The 19,876-nt window shown below is 36.2% G+C and overlaps 1 protein-coding gene across 3 annotated transcripts in view; it reads left to right on the top strand.

Annotated features, from left to right (window-relative positions):
- XIRP2 (xin actin binding repeat containing 2) overlaps nucleotides 1–19,876 on the top strand; it is a 74,308-nt gene that overhangs the window by 33,426 nt on the left and 21,006 nt on the right. For all 3 annotated transcript variants that reach the window (XM_058714983.1, XM_058714975.1, XM_058714973.1), the window contains 3 exons: nucleotides 17,899–18,009; nucleotides 18,619–18,691; nucleotides 19,619–19,749. In XM_058714983.1, coding sequence (XP_058570966.1) covers nucleotides 17,899–18,009; nucleotides 18,619–18,691; nucleotides 19,619–19,749 — 315 coding nt within the window. The remainder of the gene's footprint in view (nucleotides 1–17,898; nucleotides 18,010–18,618; nucleotides 18,692–19,618; nucleotides 19,750–19,876) is intronic.

The following is a 19,876-nucleotide window of genomic DNA, read 5'->3' as shown; positions in this document are numbered from 1 at the left end:
AGAGATAGAATGTGAGTAGGTTAGGGGCAGAGAGAGAGACACACACAGAATCCTAAGCAGGCTCCAGGCTCTGAGCTGTCATCCCAGAGCCTGACATGGGGCTCGAACTCACAAGCTATGAGATCATGACCTGAGCTGAAGTCGGACACTCAACCGACTGAGCCACCCAGGCGCCCCCATTCCCATATTCTTAAAAGGGTGACTTGAAATATGCTGGAGAAGGTATTAGAATACATGTGTTTTTGGTGTGAAACTGCCATCATCTCTTTCTGAGTTCATTTTCACTTGCCCATTCTGTGGTTTCTGTCTTTTCAGGACTTTCTTTTTCTTCTTTTTTTCCCCTTTTTTAACAGCTTTATTGAAATACAGTTTGCATACCATAAAATTCACCCACTTTGTGTGTACAATTCAATGGCTATTTAGTATATTTACAAAGCTGTGCATTATCACCGCAGTCTAATTTTACAACATTCCCATCTGCCCCCCAAATAAACCTTGGACCTATTAGCAGTCTAAGACATCCCCTTTTGTGACATATTTTCACACTCAAGGTTTGGCCTTCATCTTCTCATATGAATTTCTTCTTTGTTTTCTGTCCCCTATACTTATGCAGTACTGAGTAACTCTGTGCTTATTAATTTTGAAGTCCTGGAAGCCTTTACTTTTCTGGGGTTGCTTGGTTTGCTTCAGTTTTGTTTTCTAAGTGGCTTAAGTAGGAAGGAGCAGATGGAGCTCCAAAAATTTTGGAAGTAATCGGTGCAATACAGTGCTTAGGTAATTGCTTTTATGTGAAAATGGCTGCACTAAAATCCATGTCAAGAGTGTGAAGTATTCCTGACCTTTGCTCCCTATGGCCAAGTCTCATGTGGACAGGAGAAAGCTGCAACACAGTGTGTGTCTTTCTACATATATCTGCTGTTTCAAATATCCTAACATAAACATTAGCACTCGGTAAAATTATGTGGATTTGGAACAATCCCTAGACAGTTTTAGGCTGACAGAAAACATTTTTGACAGCTTGTGACAGATATAATCTGACATCTGTGTGTTTTAGACTCTTTAAAGGTGACCCATAATTATTTTCTAGCAGACTAAACATATTTTTTATCAGCAAAATGTCCACATTGCAAAGCATTTCTCATATAAGTGCTTTAAAACTACCTTTAGCTTTCTGCCACGTAATAATTTTTCAAGGTCATGGATTTCTATCATCAGTACCAACCTAACCTAGATCTCTATCAACACATAAGGTTGTGATCAAAAGCATGTCTTATATTGTCTTTTAATTGGGTATGCTATTTTTTAAATAACCATTACAACTTAAAGTAATCTCACTTAAACTGAGAAAGCTTGAGTAATGCTTCAGCCTGCTGGTTCTAGAGCGAGACAGCCCACGTTATCATCCTCAGAGTTAGACATCTGATCTCTTCTATAAAATGAGGATGAAGTAACAGGTGTGTTTTAAGAATAAAATAAGTTGGTCCTTGTAAAATCCTTCCTAAAATGTCTGGCATATATGAATCGTTCAATAAACATCAGCTATTATCATCAGCAGTATTGCCACTAAAGCCCAGAAAGCATAATCAAGTGGTAATTATTCTCAAAGGAGAATATGATTCGTAAACATTTTATGTGCATGTAAAGAGACAAAGGAGAATGACATTGTTCTTTGCCTCACACCTCACACGCCTCAGCTTTTTTTTTTTTTTTTTCTTCAGTTATTTGGCCCTTGGAGACAGAATCATTTCCCAGGAGCTCATTAATAGTAATTAAAGATTAGTTTAAAATTAACATCCCTCTGAATGCTTTGGGCATATGTTGCTCTGGAGTAGTCAGTAACTTTAGTGCATATTTTAAAAATTGTAATAGCAGGTCTCCTTTTGAGGAAAAGTGCTTAACCCCCACTATAGGAAACGACAAGAGGAGGGGATGTCCGGGAGAGCGAGGAGAGGAGTATGTGTAGAGCGTATGTTGCACAGGTCCGCTGCAGCCTGGGTTGCCATTATGAATAAAGCCTGTGTTTCAAATGGGAGCAAATGAAGAACACAACATTTGCTTTGGAAGACTGCTTTATTCGCGGTATTGTGACACGATGTACTGAGAGGAAAATATAATTAATATACGAATTGAATCGGGAAAGACAAACAAACAAAAAGACTATCCTGCTTGAATAAATGAGGAAAGGAGAAAGAGTGGGGGCCGTGTTGAGTTGTTCTGCTTCCACGAGGGCTGTGATTTCTCAGCTTGTTCTAGCTAATGTGTGGAAGGGAGAGGGAAATATTTGGAAGGGGTGGAGCCTACTGTGTGACATTTTCTGGTTTGTGCACTTGAAACACTCCTCCAATTGTCTGAATGAAGGAAGTATAGCAAGTAGTTGTTTGTTTGTTTGTTTGTTTGTTTGTTTGTTTGTTTCACGATACAGTGCTAAGATCTACAAATACTAAGAAATAAGGGCTCCTATTTGCCAGAAAACTGTTTCTTTCCCTTTGACACCAGCCAGGGAATCATCCTGACCTTTCTCCAAATAGGCCAACCAATACACATAAATTTCCCACAGGCAAACCATTTAAACTATCTTCTACAACTCTTTCTCAGGGCCTAGTGCTGAGTGAGCTTTGATAATGAAAAGAGCACAATGAGATTAATTTTTGAATGCTGACTCAGAATCAGAAGACTGAGTGTTTGCTAAATAAAGCAAACAATAAAATAAGGGCCTCAACCAAGTGAGGTCTGTAACCCACTAGCAGCCAGACCCGCACAAGCTGGTTTATGCAGAATTCAGTTCACTGGAGTACTTTATTAACCAAAACATTCCAATTCCTGACACCATACAGCAAACCAGCTTTGCTCTACACTAATTACTCAGTTTCCTTTTCAATTCAGCAAGAAGTAGGAATTCAATCTCTGATCCACTTGTGGGTTTGGAATGCATACTTCATAAATGGATTTTTTTACCTCTACTTTTGCATTCAAAACCCTCTCTGTTATGCTCAAGATTGCCCGTTTTATTACTGCTTTTCGCACCTGTGCCCTGGCCTCTGCTGCCTTGCCACCTTGCCACTGGTGGCCTTCCCATTAACTCCGTCTCCATCTGCGTCTCTTCTCTTCCTACCCATGTCTTGGGGGAATCCCATTGTTTTTTCCTCAGAAATCGAAGAAAAAAGAATTATATTTTGTAAAAAAAAAATTCTTGCTCAAGTCGCAAAGTAAATTAACTGCAGTGAGTACTGCTTGCACCAACTCTAATGAAAACAAAAGCAAAAACACAAACTAAACTCCAGAAGAATTTGTATTTCTCAGGATGAAAGAAAGAAAGGCTTTTCCTACAGGCTCCAACCAACCCTGCTTCCATAAGGCCTATATGAGCGTGACTTGTCCAGAAGTGCATCCCACACTCCTTATGAAGCCGCTACTATCCCCGGCTTCCCTCTTTGGGGGAACAGGGATGTAGTGGTGGTGGGTTTCAATGAGTCCTCTGTCTACTGGTTTCTACATCACCCAGAACCAGAAGCAGGGCATCTTTTCAGAGCCCTTGTTTCCTCCTACCTCTTCTCTGACTAGATAAGGATTTAGAATCACATCATTCTCGCTATTAGGCTGGGCCATGGAACCTCTGAGGGAACTCAGGTTACCTAAGTCACCTCAGTAAGGTTAGTACACTGGAACTCCCCAGGCAGCCCAGGTAATTCTGATTAAATTGTTCTGGTGTGTGGTCAGGGATCAGGGAATGGTATAGTTCTAAAAGTGATTCTTTCTTTTTTTTTTTTTTTTAATTTTATTTATTTTGAAAGAGAGAGAGAGAGAAAGAGAGAGAGCACGGAAGGGGCAGAGAGAAAGACAAGAGAGAGAATCCCAATCAGGCTCCGCACTGTCAGCACGGAGCCTGATGTGGAGCTCAAACTCATGAACCATGAGATCATCACCTGAGCTGAAACCAAGAGTCAAATGCTTAATTGACTGAGCCACCCAGGCACACCCACCCACCCTGGGTGAATCTGATGTGCAGCAAAGAACATGGTAGTACAAACCTGGGCCAGGATTTGTTATCCCAGAGATGACTACTCCCCTCTTTGTTTCTCATCGGAGGCTTCTTCTTTGCCCACCTCACTCTTCTGCAATCTGATAGCAGGACCCTCCTATTTATATTGACATTTCTCTTGAGATGCCTACATCTCAAGTCAAAGAACAGAGCAGGGACTGTGGAGAAAGAGAAAGCAAGGGTTGAAGGAAATCATGGTGAATATAATAAATGTCAGCCAAACAACCAATTTACTGATACCGCCAAGTCCCATTAGCTCCTTCGTTAATGGCAGAGAATATTGAAATGCCATTATTTGTGTATATACAAAGATATATTTGAATATTTAAAATAACCTAAATAATTTAATGATATAAATGAACTATGGAAAGATATATCAAAACTTAAAATAAAATGAATGAATTTATTAGCTTACACCACATTAATGTACCAATAATTAATTAAAACTGAGACTTAATTCATTACTGTCATCTTTTATCAGAAAATTTTAATTTTACAGGATTATATGCAATCTGTACACCTAATATCTCTTCAGTTTGTGCCTTTGCTATTTCTATACAAATATTATTTTCTGAAAGACACAGGATTTAATTATAAAGTGATAAACTGTGTTAAATAATGCAGTGAACCTACTCAAAGTCAGTTTGGCTCCTTACAAAACTAAACCAATGTGTGTTCTTTCCTGAAGACACAAGGAGTGCCCATAAAGTACAATAAGACTATTGTTTTTGTGATCTACTGACATGAATTGCATTACTTTGGAGCCACACACTATAACTCTCAACCTCTGCTGTCCCCAAATGAAGTTGATGGCAATTGCTAACTGTGCTGAGGCATGACCATAAAGTCTTAGTCATGGTCCCTTTGCAACTTCCAATTTCAGCCTCTTTCTGCAGAATCTGTTGGTCTATGAGTTCTCCTTGTAGCACAGAGAGGGATTCACTTCTCCCTCCCCTGTGGCAGTATTGCAGGACACGGAAGTGCATCATTATAAAGGGAAGCTCATTCTACTCCCACACTGTGAAGACATTGGCAAAATGTTTGCCTGGGTCCTTTGTGGAAACTGTCTTCTTGGTGAAATAGCGCATCTGTCCAGTACATGCATTCAGCCTGGGATCCTTTATTACGCTGTTAATAACTAAATGAGCTAATCCCCCTGGCGACGTGGAGGGGTTTAGCAATTTTATCATACGGAGGGGGCCCTGGCACTACTTCTCAGGCTGTCAGAGCCTCAGTGGTGAGTAAAAAAACCCATAAGTAAGACTGAGTTGCAAGTACAGATTCAAGTGCTTTAAAAAAATCCTGACTTGGTTGCTTTTCTTTCTACGATTCATCTTACTCATTCTCCAAAATAGAATTTGTAGGAGCAGTGTTTACCCCTATTATTGGAGTACCATTTCCACAGCTCCTCTTCTTCTTAATGGTTCTGTGGGTTTTCTGTTTCTGTAAAGCTATTTGTTCTTATAGAACCCATTTTCAATTTCATTTGCAGAAGACAAGTGCACTTACAGATACACCCTTCACTCCTTTCAAGTAAAATGAATTGGGATTGCTTTAGGGAAAAGGAGTGGTATTGTTCTTATCTCGGGGCCCAGGGTTGTTGAGGGAGTGTCACCTGGCCCCTTGCCCACAAAACACAAAATCACAGCCCAGAGTTTCATGTTCCCAGTGATCCCCAAAAGTATGTGATGTTGATGAAGATGTAAAACACAGACATGTTGACACAGAGGAATTTTATGTTGTCTTGTATGGGAGGTGGTGGACAGGGAGGGAAAGCTGGAAGAAGGAATGCAGTTATGTGGCCCCTCCTTCAATTTGAAGTCTCATATTAGTTTAAAAATAGAAATGTACTCTTTGTATAATTACACTTAACAGAATTCTCAAATATAGAAACAATATATTGTACTAGTTAAATTTGCTTTATTTTTAAATTGTTAGAATGGCAAGCTACAGAATTTTAAGTTCATAGATTTTGCTATTTTTTGAGGAGCAAGGAAAATTATAACAAAAGAAAACTTTAACATTATAGAACCATCACGCTTGTAGAACTTTGTAGAAGCTGCAAAATGTTTTTTCCACATAGTCACTTGTATGAAAATGGGTGCTTTCTGTAAGCACTTGGCATAAGGTATTATTAGCTCTTTCTACTTCTGGGTCTAATATTTCTCAAAATAAACCCATCCTCAGGAATCTTTGAAAGTGATTAGATTGAGTCAAGCTTGTCTATTCTTTTGCATGTTCATTTATTAGTTTGAAAATTACAAATTATCATAACCCCCACCAAAAAAAAAAAACTGGGAAAATACAAGCCTGAGAAAAGGAAGAGACATTAAAACATTCTGTTCTGAGTACCATGCTCTTGCAGAGGTACTATCTGGGATATTGCTTGGGAAATTTATTTTTTCTAGCTTCCATGCAGATCTCAAGATCACAGCACTTGGAGTAAGATTACATCTTATTCTAACAGCCTTTTTTTTGTGTGCTTATTCTTTATCCCTCTCTGTCCATAGTCATCTACCATGGATGCATCTCTTTAGGAATCAGCTGAGGCTACTTCATTTCTGACCCAACCAGGAGGACAGGGCGCATTATATACCAGCCACCAGATTGATACCAACAGGGGGAGCCAAGCGCTCAAACTATCTTCTTTACCCTGGTGGAAATACCAGGAGTGCTAAAGACATTATCCTGCTACGGCTTTTGAAATTCATTGTCTTCAGAGTACAAATTGGAAACATTGAATACTAAAATTCATCATATCACACGATGTTTAGAAATATTTGGGGGAGATTTGGAGGAACTTTGATGAAGTCAGTACTTTAGGCTGGGGTTCAGTTTGTGGGACTTTATCATAAATATTTTGTGCTATTATTCTAAAAATAACAACAGTCCCCCCAAATTATATTGTCTTTGTTTTTTTCTTTTGGAGGATCAAACACAGGAATTTTCCCTTTTTTCCCCTCAACTCCTTTTCCTCCAATGTCCTTATTTTTCTGGGCCTTTTTCATTACTGTGGAGGGAATTATGATATTGACAAAGTATACCATCTGAGTAGAGAAAATAGACAAAAGTAGCAATAATTTGTGGGGAGGAGGGAGTGTAAAAAAGTTATCCATGAGAAACTTATAGACACACACAAAACTACTTTTTCTATATTAGAACCAAATGTAATTATGTTGATTTGTTCCTCTAAAGAGTGGTGAGACAGACAGTATCATTTCTCACAAAATGCTTGTTAAATCATTTAATAATCATGGCTCTGTGTTTGGCACTTACACTCAGTATAATCTCTCTTCTTATAATCTTGAGATATGTGGTCAAGTATTTATCTTCCAGTATTTCATAGACCACTATACTTGAAATGTTTTAAAGACCTGTCATTCCTTTTTATCAATGACTGTTTGCGTCTCATCTGCCCTGATCCATCCTTATAGAACAAACCTAATCTGCAGTTATGAGCCTCCAGCAAGTAGGTAGGTTTTCTGTCCTTTGCAGTGCACTGGTATTGATAAGTTTAATTGGGAGGAAATCCATTACAGATCAAAGAGTATGTCCTTAAATTTCATTTCATCCGATTTTTTTTCTATAAATCTATAGGAGTTAAGTGGCTCAATTTTTATTAGTTGTTGATATTTTTTATGTAAAATGAAACTACTTAAGCATATACCTAAAGCAAATAGTCTGTGGCCCTTTTTAATAAGAACCTCTTTTCAATTTTGAGACCCCTCAAACTTCTGGCATTGATTTTTTTATTTGTTGAGTCTTGGCACTTGATGACCAACATTATACTAATAGAAAAGATGGTTCACTGAATCACCAACCCTAAAAGAAAGGAAAATGTGTAGTTACCTGCTATAGTAGCGAAAAGGAAGTATATTTTAGTGAAAGACCCTGTGGTTTTTTTTTAAGAATTAATGCACAATACAAATTACTGCAGTTGATTATTAATTTTTGGATTCTTTGAAGGCATCTCAGAATTGTGCAGTTCTTCAGCATAGTTAACTGGTTGAAGATAATGCCTCTCCTTTCTTCTTATCCCTACTTCAAACGCACTCTAAGCACATAATATAAGCGAGTTGAATACATCACTTACTGCTTTTAGGTGTTAAAAACATTGGTTAAAAATAGCTGGCTGATGAAATTCTTACAAAAACACTATATTCATGGTATATGTTTATTGTCTTTAAAATTTTGCGTAGCGTTCTTCCTTCAATCTCTTTTATTACATTCATGTGTAATCATCATGTAGAATTAGGAATGGTAGAATTTTAAATGACTTAGATATTATACAAGTGTGAAGAGCCTTGCACATTTCCTTTGTGTACAACACTCAATCAATGGTAGCCCTTCATATCTATCTCCTACTGTGGTTCCCCACTCTCTGTCCGGGCAGACTACAAATGAGGCTTCTAAGTGAGTCTGAAATTAGTTGTGACTTATTTACCTGATTTGTCACTTGAATTGATGACAAACACCAGCCATAATGTAATATTCCTATCTGCCACTTCAATCTCTTTCCATTCCCCATATTGCTAGTAGATATATTTACCAGTGAAATTGCAACTAGTTATCCTTTTATTTTTCCCCATTTTTCCTTATTTTGAAGAAAACCCAAATGATCAGAATAATTCATTTGTAACCATAATTAATAATTAAACGACTTTGGGGCACCTGGGTAGCTCCGTTAGTTAGTGTCCAACTCTGGATTTTGTCTTGAAAGTGAAGCCCCATGTCAGGCAGAGCCTGCTTAGGATTCTCTCTTTCTCTCTCTCTCTCTCTCTCTCTCTCTCTCTCTCTCTGCCCCTCCCCCACTTTTGCACACTCTCTCTCTCTCTCTCTCTCTCTCTCTCTCAAAATAAATAAACATTTAAAAAAATAAGAATTACACTGCTTTGTTTGCACAGAAATGCAAACAGAAATGCTTGCATCAGAGCCAAATCTGTTTTATTGGGCTTCTTCCTTTTATTTGGAATTTACATAAAAATTTGAAATGTCATTACTCCCAATGAGCAAGACTGATGGCCATAGAGACTCAGAGAGATAGTAAAAGAAGGAGGCAGGTTTGTATACCATGAACTCTTTATGACCTCTTAGCAGGCAAATTGTACTGTCTCAAAGTCATCCTACATGTACTTGTAATGTCATATGGAACATACATTGCCAAGAAACAGGCCCAATTCTATTCCATTATAAGACATAAATAGTGTTTTCTGTGTTATCTGTTGTCAAAAGTAAATACCTATACTTGTGTTTTTAACTGGTTTACATTTGGTTAAGAAGACCTCAGTGTTCATAAATAATACCTTTTTTAGCAGAGGTAATGGGCACTTTTCATTCTTTTTGACATCTGAAATTCCTTCTATACTTGGGAACTCCTCTACCCAATGAGGCAGAAGCGGCCTCCACTAGAGAAGCTGCAAATACCATACACTTATTCTCCTAGACTTGCCGGATTCTGGGACCTATGAACTAGACTGCGCCAATCAGATACTCCAACTGAGACTTTGCATAAAGAAGTAATGAAATGACATCAGAAGCAGGGACTGTGTTGGAATTAATTTTAATTATGGCTGGTGGCAGGAGATCAGCTACATCCAATTTCAAGAAATAACTATTCTCGAAGCAGCATCCATTATATAGTATTGATAGCTTTGGCAATGAACGTGTCTGGTGTTCAGTGTCAGCAGCATGGGTGCATTCACCAGACGGTTCTGCAGCATTACTCAGCTCTGTTACCATCTATAAAATCTCCAAGTCTTATTTTTGGATATCTTGGAAATTCTATAAATTCCACTCCCCACTTCTGCTACCCAATGTCTCTTTACCAAATTACCTTTCCTGTTTCAATCAGTCAGACTCTGATGGTTGAAACTGAGAGTTGTGATGAGATGAAAAGATATGTAATCTACAAATATTAACATTTCTTAATTTATTGTCTACATGAGAGTCATACAACAGGACTTTTAGGAAAGAGTTAAGTGTAGTAAGAAATGAGTAATTGTAGATGAAATCACTATGAACTGACTCTTCACTGGGTATCAGTTCATGAAGATGAACCATAGAAAAACTGAATAGGTGATCACAAAGGCAGTCTCTGGCCATGTCTCTGTAGAGTATTTCCATGTCCTAGCAGCCAGAATGATTTGGCAGAGTCATAATATGCACAGGCACTTTTTGCTTATTTCTCTTTTAATAAACCACCCAAATCCACTATTTCTCTGGTGGGGAAAAAAAAACAAATGTATGTATTAGAACTTGTTTCTTCTTTAGTTTCTGGGCTTTGTTCTGTAATCAAAAATTCATGGTGAAGTTCGATGGTAAAATTCACAGAAAAGCCATAGACAACCTACTTTCATCCCATACTTTTTTTTTTTTGCCTTGTTTACTGTGTAAATAGCTGACACAAAGTAAGTGTTCAATGAATGTCTGTTAGGTAAATATAGCACACACTAATGTAGCACTCATGAGCCAGGTGTTCACATATATTAACCTACTTCCTCCTCACAATAACCTTATGAGACAGGCACTGTTATTATTCCCTTATTAGTCCTTTGTATTTGGGGGTAGGGGGAAGAGGACAAGAAATGGACACACTGAAGATCTAACTAACTTGCCCAAAGAAAGTGAGCAAACGTGGTCCTAACTCAAGAAGAATGACTCTGGAGTCTGTGCCATGTGTGTGTGTGTGTGTGTGTGTGTGTGTGTGTGTGTGTGTGTGTGTGTATATATATATATATATATATATATATACATATACATATATATATATGTTTTATTCAGCTCATAGTCATTAAGCACCCACCATATGTCAGGCACAAAAATTCAATGATGAGTATATTATTTTGCCCTCAAGGAGCTCACTATATCAGAGAAATAGACATATAACAAAAATTAAAGTGCAATTATTCTGTGATAGAAAATATAAATGAGGTTTGTTGGGACACAGGAGGTGACAGAAATTACTCTGAATGAAAGATGGTCAAGGAGGACATGTGAGAACAGAGAATGCTCCTGCTGAGATTTGAAATAATTTTTTCATGAATATAGAATTGCATTCTAGGCAAAAGGAAGATCTTACACAAAAGGTAAAAAGAGTATGATATATTTGTGAATACAGTGAGGCATAACTGAGGCGTGAAGTTGGAGATGCAGGCGAAGCCCAGATAATAAAGAAATTCTAAGTTATGTTAAAGAACTGTTACATTTTTCTAAGACAATCAAGAGCCATTGAAGAAACTTAAATAGGAGAGTAAAATGAATAGATATGCACTGATGAAAGATGTTTCTGGCTAACTAAGACTGAAATAAAGGGGGTCAAGTTTAGATGGAAGAAGAAAAGTTGGGAGACTACTGAAATAGATTAAATATAAGGAACTTAAGTGGGTCAAAAGTTTAGGCTAAAGAGGGCATGGACTCAAGAGATCATTAAACATAAAATTGGCAGGGCTTATAAATCTCTTGGATATTGTTGAGGGAGGGTTGGTAGTGAAGAGGTAGAATTCTTCTGTTTCTTTATTTTGGTTTGCATTAATTAACAGATACATGTAACCTCTGGTTTTCTTTTTTCTCTAAAATATTTTCATTCTTTTTGCAAGTTTTTTAATTTATAATTTCATTGTTCCTTGAGACTCTAAGATTTAGCCTCTTTTATCATACTTTTGTGTTTATTTATATCCTAGTGCTTCTTTGGTTTTAAGATGCTTTATGTCTATGTTGATCTGAAATATTGTATACGTACATATATCTTTAACATACATCTACATAAAACTTCTAGAGGGCATCCTTTACAGTAAATTGAATGTTTATATGTATCCTGCTTTTTGAGTTTATCAAATAAATACTGTTATTTATATAACTAATATGTTTGATGGCCCAGTTGAGAGTGTATCTTTTATATGTCCTTTTTATGAATCTTCAGCATTTTTGGAAACAGGAATATGGCCCTATAAATAATATTTTTGGAAAGAAGAGGCAGTCAGAGTTCTTGCAGTCAAAGCTGGCATTGCTTATTCAGAAACCTCTTTTTGAAGTCAAATATTTCTACTTTTAAGTGTTTTTTTATTTAAAAAGTTAGGTTTTGCTCTTGGTAGCTAAATAAGACAAAAGCATAATTATTCTCATTGAAAAAAAGGTGAAATTAATTGAATGATAATACTTCTCCCAGATATTTGTGTAATAAAACTACATAATTCATGCACCTGTATATATTACAAACCTTGCCTCAAGAGAATTTCAAGCTGAGACTTTTTACTCTAATATATGAATATATTTTTATATATTGTACAGATACAGCGATAGATGGATAGATGATTGATAGACATTTAAGTACACTGAGATATAATTATAGAAACTTTTATTAAAACAATGCTGACAATGCCTAGCACAATGTGATGGAGATCATTGGTACTCAAGGGCTGTTAGTTGAATAAATGCATAGGTGAAGCTATATAAAATCAAACATGCTTAGGGATGCAATGATTTCCAAGGAAAAAGTCACTACCTTATCTTAAAAGATTTTTTTAATATTTTGCATTAGGATAGAGTATTGTCTTTCATCGATCATAAATATCTCAGCTTGCTTTCTTCATGTCATAGTAATTCTGCTCAATGTATTGTTTCTAGATGATGCCTGACAACACTCCAATTTCATCAACTCAGTGAATACTAATTCACTAAAAATAAATACATCCGTCCGTCCATCCATCCATCCACACATACAAACTAGTCTATTTAGCACCATGAAGATCCTTTTATAAAAAGGCTATCTGAGAATATATTTTTCTGTTTTTAAAAGTTCTTTCCCTTTCTGTATGTTTGTTGCCTTTGTGCGTTCTTTGTTTTCTTGGTACAGGCTTCTCCTCCTAAGATGCCAAGTGCTCCTTATGGCATCACAGCACTGCCATGTTCATCCATAAATGTTCTGATCACTTGCAGTGTTACCAAGGGGCCTCTTTCTGAGAACACTTTGTAAAGTGATTGACATGTTATTGTTATACACATCAGCTTCGGTAATTCCACCAATTATGAAATGTTCAGTATCAAAGACTGTCAGCCAAAATACTAAAAAATAAAATCAGAGGATTATGTGGAAAAAGTTTAGAATCTCAATTTTTAAACTAGATTTAAAATTATAAAATTTTCACACTCTTGGAAAAAAATATGACTATTTGCCTATGCACTTACTCCTTGATATTTCAGGGCAAGGGGGGAGGGATCATCTACTGTCTGCCAGATGCTAAACATTGAGATTTGAGGATACAGGGGTTTAGTTAAAGGAGAGATTCATATTATAAAATAATGGCTATAAAATGTGATAGGCAGATAATAAAGATATCTACAGAGAGGATGGAAATACAACAAAAAAAAGAAGCAGGAATACGTAACTCTCTGTAGAAGTTTTCAAACAGAAAATAATTTTTGAGTCGTGATTTCAAAACTGTATAGTGAATGTAGAAAAGCCTTAACCTGAAGCTCAAACCCTAGGGAAATCAAATTTTATATTGTAAATTTTTAAAGCAAATTTTTATAAAAAAAAAAAAAAGAAAAACTCATGGCAGAAGAAACACATCTGAATTTGAATATATCCAAATCTAGAGAAACAAAATATATCAACTAGAAATTGTTATGCTCATCACTTAAAAGGAAGAACTGATTATTCTTTCAAACCTTGAATCCATTGACATTTTTGCTAACATAAATAGCACATTTTTGGTATTATGTCTGTTTGACAAAGATACAAATAGCATTAAAAAATCATAACTATTTCTAGATTTATTAAAAATGAGATTAGTGGTGGGTAAAATAGCTAAACTATTGGCATTGAGCATGAACTTTTTTTCCCACCATAGTGAGGCAGTTACTATGCACTATTTTGCCAAACTTTCATCACATTTTGTTTTATTGAGTATACTCCTAAAAGTCACAATAATAATGAGTCACCATAAAAAAGTTGGTCCTACTCTTTCTTTACTCATTGCGCTAGAATGAGTTTGAATTTTTAAATTTTTTTAAATGTGTATTTATTTTTGAGAGAGGGAGCACAGCAGGGGAGGGGCAGAGAGACAGGGAGACAGAACCTGAAGCAGCCTCTAGGCTCTGAGCTGTCAGCACAGAGCCCAACATGCAACTCAAACCCATGAGCCATAAGATCATGACCTGAGCCGAAGTCAGAGGCTTAACTGCCCGAGCCACCCAGGCTCCTGAGTTTGAATTTTTATTGGTACAAATGTACGACGTTTTTTCCTATAATGATAGTAAGTTGGGTAGGCAGGATGTGATGTCTTTCCTGTGCTGGAGAAATCTCCTTAGAAGAAGTATATATATCAAGGGTAGCTTTTTGTAAGATACTTGTCTAATATGTGAGCCAACATCAGATTGGTATGAGCTATGCAAACATCATATTATTTTGTGGTTGTGCCACATTCTCTTCTTTAGATTCCAGTATTAGAAGACATGTATCATTCCTTTTTCTATAAATGGAGGGATGAAATGAAAAAAAATTAAGTGTAATTTAGTGACTTACCCAATATTATGACATACCCAGTAGAGGAGGGAGTTAGTACAAAGTCCCCATTTCTGATTCCTGGTTAATCCATCTGTGAACAACTGCATTTTTGTCTCTTGCAGCCTGAGCTATATTTGAATTTAATATTCAGGAACAAATTTTATTAATTGTTTTGTGTGAATTTATGTATGGTGTTCTTGCCAGAATTCTTTATTACACTTTATTTGTGTAATTTGATTTCTCCTGAGCATCATGATGATCCATCATTTTACCTAACCCTGTACTTTGTAGACACAGCAACTGAGAAGAATGGAAGGCATATTTAAAATCCAAACTTAACTAGCTGCAAAATATGAAACACAGTAATGATAGAAATAAAATCTTGGCATATTTTAAGATAGATTGGATATAAATTATAGCAACCTGGGGGCAGTAAAATTGATATATGGACAGTAACATACCAAACTAATGTAGCAATTACAGTTCTATTTAGTAATAGCACATAAGTAGAAACTTCCAGCTCTAAACAAAATTTATGTACCCTTGTACTCTTTATGTTGTGTCATCTCCTACAAGAAAACATACTTAGATATGATAGGCATGGATTGTTTTTACTCAAGTAGATACACATTAAGTATAAAGTGCCCAGAAAATGGTAACTTTCAAAATATTTCAAAATTACATTTATTTACTGTTTTTTACTCCCAGTGCTTGCATTTGTCTTAACATACAGATTCAAATCACCAACTCTACTCATTCAACCTGATGATTAGCAGCAAGTATAAGAAGCTAAAATTTCTATAGGTTCCAGGCAGGGTTGTCGTTGTTGTTGTTGTTCTTGTTGTTGTTGTTGTTGTTCTTGTTTTAATGTCAACTTGGTGTCACTTATTAGTGAATAATGTGAACAGTGACCAACTCAAAAGTACATGTCCCAACTAAAAAGGTTGACCACTACTTACTTTGTTCCAGCAAGTAACTCCCATGTTGAAATGTGAACCCAGTGTTGCTGGATCTTCAAAGTTTTCAAAAGCAGGCAGAAATTTTGATTTTTGTAGGTATTAACTAATTCCAATTTTAAAACACCAATAAGCATGTCTCTGGTCCGTAGCTTCTCACCTGGAACTAAGCAGAGACATGATTCTATAGTAATGGATCATGGTGCCCTTCAGTAAGGATCTTGGTACTGTTCAGGTTCCCACTGTCCTTTGCTTTTTCATTGTCTGTTTAATCTGTATCATAAGAAAGCCATAGAATATTTCCTTTAGGAGCACCTGGATGGCTCAGTTGGCTAAGCGCCCAACTTCAGCTCAGGTCATAATCTTGCGGTTTCAGTTCCAGCCCCACATTGGGCTCTGCATTGACAGTGAAGTGCATGCTTGGGATTCTCTATCTCCCCCTATCCTGCTTTCTCTCTCTCTCCCTCCCTCTCTCAAAATAAATCAATAAACTTAAAAAAAGAATATTTCCATTATATCTTCATAGATGGAAATGCTTGTCACAGTTGTAAACAATGATCATGAAAAGACCATGCATTTTTTCTCTTTGCAGCCTTCAATGATTGTTATTTTTCCCTACAGCCCAGTGTTATTGATCTCCTTAAATAAAACTTAATTATGCAAAGCTTCCTATTAAATCAAATTTTGATTATTTGAACTTAAAGGAAAGGATATGGATTATTTATTTTCTATACTCCCTCTTGAGAAAGTAAAGTACATGATTTGTTTGTTGTTCCATCTCATTTCTAGGACATTCTCTGGCAAATAGAGTGTTGAATGAAATCAATTTGTTAATAGAATTTTGTGATTTTAGTCATTCATTCATTAAGTAAACTTTCCTTAAGAATATCCAAACTTTTTTTCTTAATTCTCCTTCCTAGAAAAGTAAAATAAGATTGGATCATGCTATATATCTCTAGGCAGATGTCTGATTGCTGCTTTGTTAATCAGAACATTTACCCTGTATACCAAATAGCCTTAGAGGGAAAAAGTCCACTAGCAAAAAAACAAAAACAAAAGAAATAAGTTAAGTTCTCATTAATTATAAACTTATTTTTAGTCTAAAGGATTAGAATTTGACTGCTCAAAACTATTTAACTTTGTGTAAAAAAAATTAGTGCTCATATTTGATGAATAATAATGGACCTTGGCTCACCTGACTATTTTCTACAAAGACAAATTTTTAAAAATTAGACCTCAAAAACAGTATTTGATGGTCATGTAGATATCAAGATAAAAGTGAACTTCCAACTTCAAACAAGTTCAAATTCATGTGTTCTTAGAATCTCTTCATATCCTTATTTTTTGAAGTTAAGATTTTTAGCAATATGCCAAATGACTCATCATGTCAATCAATCAATCATATACTTATGTCAGATCACATTCTATAGTAACAACAGGGCTGGATCACCAAAATTAATAGGAGCATCAAAGTATCCGATTCAGCCAGGGTCACCTGTGATAACTTAACCAAAATCAAAAGTTGCCCCATGCATGGAGAGAGACATACATACTAGCATAATATGGTCTGTTTATGTTGGTTACATTTAATGGTTATATTCTTCATTTGAACTCTGGATGTGTCATCAAACTAGATGACAAACTTGGAGACTAGAATGTCTTTCTGTAAAAAGTTTGGCTGAAAAGTCTTTCTGAAAAGTTGGCTGATAAACAACAAAATACATTTGTTTTCCATAAGGATTTGCATTTTCATTTTGAGGTTCATCTTTCTCATATTATAGCTTACTAAGGGTAGTAAGCAGAATAATGGCTCTTGAAGATACCCATGTCCTAATCTGCAGAATCTGTGAATATATTAAGTTACATGGCAAAGGAGAATTAAGATTGCAAACAAAATTACAGCTGCTAATCAGCTGACCTTTTGACAGGGAGAGAGTCCTGGATTACCCAAATTGGCTCAATGTAATCACAAGGTGGAACAGGGGATTGGAAGAGAGAATCAGGAATGGAAGTGTGAGAAACCCTGAGCCTGATAGAGGAACAGGGCCGTGAGCCAAGGAAAATAAGCACGCTATCTAAAACTGCAAAAGGCAGGGGAATAGATTCTCCCCTAGAGCCTGCAGAAAGGAATGCATACTTTCTAACACCTGTCACCACCCCCAGTGATATCCATTCAGGGATTCTGACCTATAGAACTGTAAAATATATTAAGTTTGTGCCGTTATAAACCAATCACTAAGTTTGTAATAATTTGTAACAGTAGCCAAGAAAACTAATACACTGAGGAACTTTAATTTTTTTCAGAAGACTGTCACTAAAATTGCATCAATAAAAAAAAAAGTTAACATTTTCAAACTTTTATTAAAACATGGTGTATTTCTTCATTCATTTCCTTTCAGGAGATGATCCACAGCAGCCAAGTGGACATTTCAAGAAGCAGCCAGGAAATGGAAAGAAATGAACAAGCAGCCTCCAAAGCACACAAAAGTGACGTTCTTGAAACAGAAATGGTAACTACTTAGAAACACAATACTTTCCCATTTCCAAAACTGTGTGGAAATTCTAACCTCATTGTAAACAATTGCTTTTAATGTCCTTTATGTATTTAATACCAATATACATCAGCATCTATTTCCCCATTTTGGCACTGATGTTCTTTGAAAAATAAAATGATCATGCTAAAATTTTAAGTGCACTTTAGTTGTTAATTTATACATGTTCTGTTATACCATGGGCCCATGCATTAAAACAAGGGATAGAGGGGCACCTGGGTAGTTCAGTTGGTTAAGCATCTGACTCTTGATTTTGGCTCAAGATTTGACTCTTGATTTTGGCTCCCAGGATCATGGGGTCATGCTGAATGTGACCCTGCTTAAGATATTCTCTCTCTCTCTCTCTCTCTCTCTCTCTCTCTCCTCTGTCCCTCCCCCCTGCTTGCTCTCTCTCCCTCTCTCTCAAATTAAAAATTAATTAATTAAGGGACAGAAGTTTAGTTAGCATCTCTCAAAGTGCACTGACTCTTGAAAGAAAATCACTGTGAAATGAAGAATATATATGCAGTACTAAAATAACTGACTTCTTAAAAACATTTATTTATTTAAAATTATCTTTAAACACAGGCCTCTCATCTTGAAAAGCACACTGAAGAAATAAACCAAGCTTCTCAGTTCCATCAATGTGTTCAAGAAACAGGTGAGAATCTGGTATTATTTGACCCCAGTACGCCTTTCTCCTACTCATGTGTCTGGGTTTGAATGGAGGACTTCCAAAGCATAATCCCTCCCACTAAGTACATTTAATAACTATGACTCACAGTCCCAAAGGAGACAAAGTAGTATTTCTATACATAATTAGGCTCTGCCTATGGTAACAGATGCAATAAGCTTCTAAAATAGTTCACTGCCCATCAGTCTTATGAATTCATCCTAACAGCCTAGAAGGTGATACGCCAGTCATCTCTGAATTGCTTTTTGCCTCAGGCACCTACAGTAAAACTTAATGTTTATCAAGTTCCCTAAGAACAGAAATGTTATCTAGATTGTATTACTTTTAATAACAGATTTTAACACTTCTAAATTCAGTTTTCAACCTACATACATGAAATTAAACTATAGACAAATCTGTACGAGTTTGCATAAGACAGGTACAGGCTGTCTTGCCCATAAGAGGGGAATGAGAAGTTTTGTTGCCTTGAAGAGCTAAAAGGGAAGATTTAAGCCAATTGTGACCCAATCATTACTTGAGTCTGTCTGTATTTTGGCTTTATTTTGGTTTTGCAAAGGAAGCAGGTATTCCTTTTCTGTCCTTCTTGTGTGCTTTTCTTGTTTTATAACTTATATTATTTTTTCCTAACCATGAAAGTAAAACATGCTTGTAGAAAACTTGAAAAATATATACAATTAAAATAACAGTTCCTTCAATTACGACTTCTCGTCTAGAGAGAACCACCACCATTGTTCTCCCTATATTTCTTGACACTAACTTACATAATGAAATGGTGCCATATGCATATATTTGTACCTTGAACCTTTTCATTTAACATATATTGTGAGAAGCTTCCTTCTCAAACATCATGTTTATTAGTTACATAACATCCCTGGTATTCTTTTCTGTTTGCAGTCATTGATACACCTGAGGATGAAGAGATTCCAAAGGTTTCAACAAAGTTTTTAAAAGAGCAATTTGAAAAGTCTGCCCAGGAAAAGGTCCTTTATTCTGAGAAAGAGATGACCCCAGCCAAGCAGATTAAGGTAAAACAATATCTCTATATGGAAACATATTAAGTGTAAAACCAGATGTAAATGCATAGCATTTTCAAATTATTGAATGTTTTATGTGGTTTTTCAACTAAATCTGGAGCCATTACCTTTTTCCCCC

The sequence above is a fragment of the Neofelis nebulosa genome, chromosome 2, assembly GCF_028018385.1.
Source record: "Neofelis nebulosa isolate mNeoNeb1 chromosome 2, mNeoNeb1.pri, whole genome shotgun sequence".
NCBI lineage: Eukaryota > Metazoa > Chordata > Mammalia > Carnivora > Felidae > Neofelis > Neofelis nebulosa.
The sequence above is the reverse complement of the archived record's forward strand: the minus strand, read 5'-3'. Positions and strand labels throughout refer to the sequence as shown.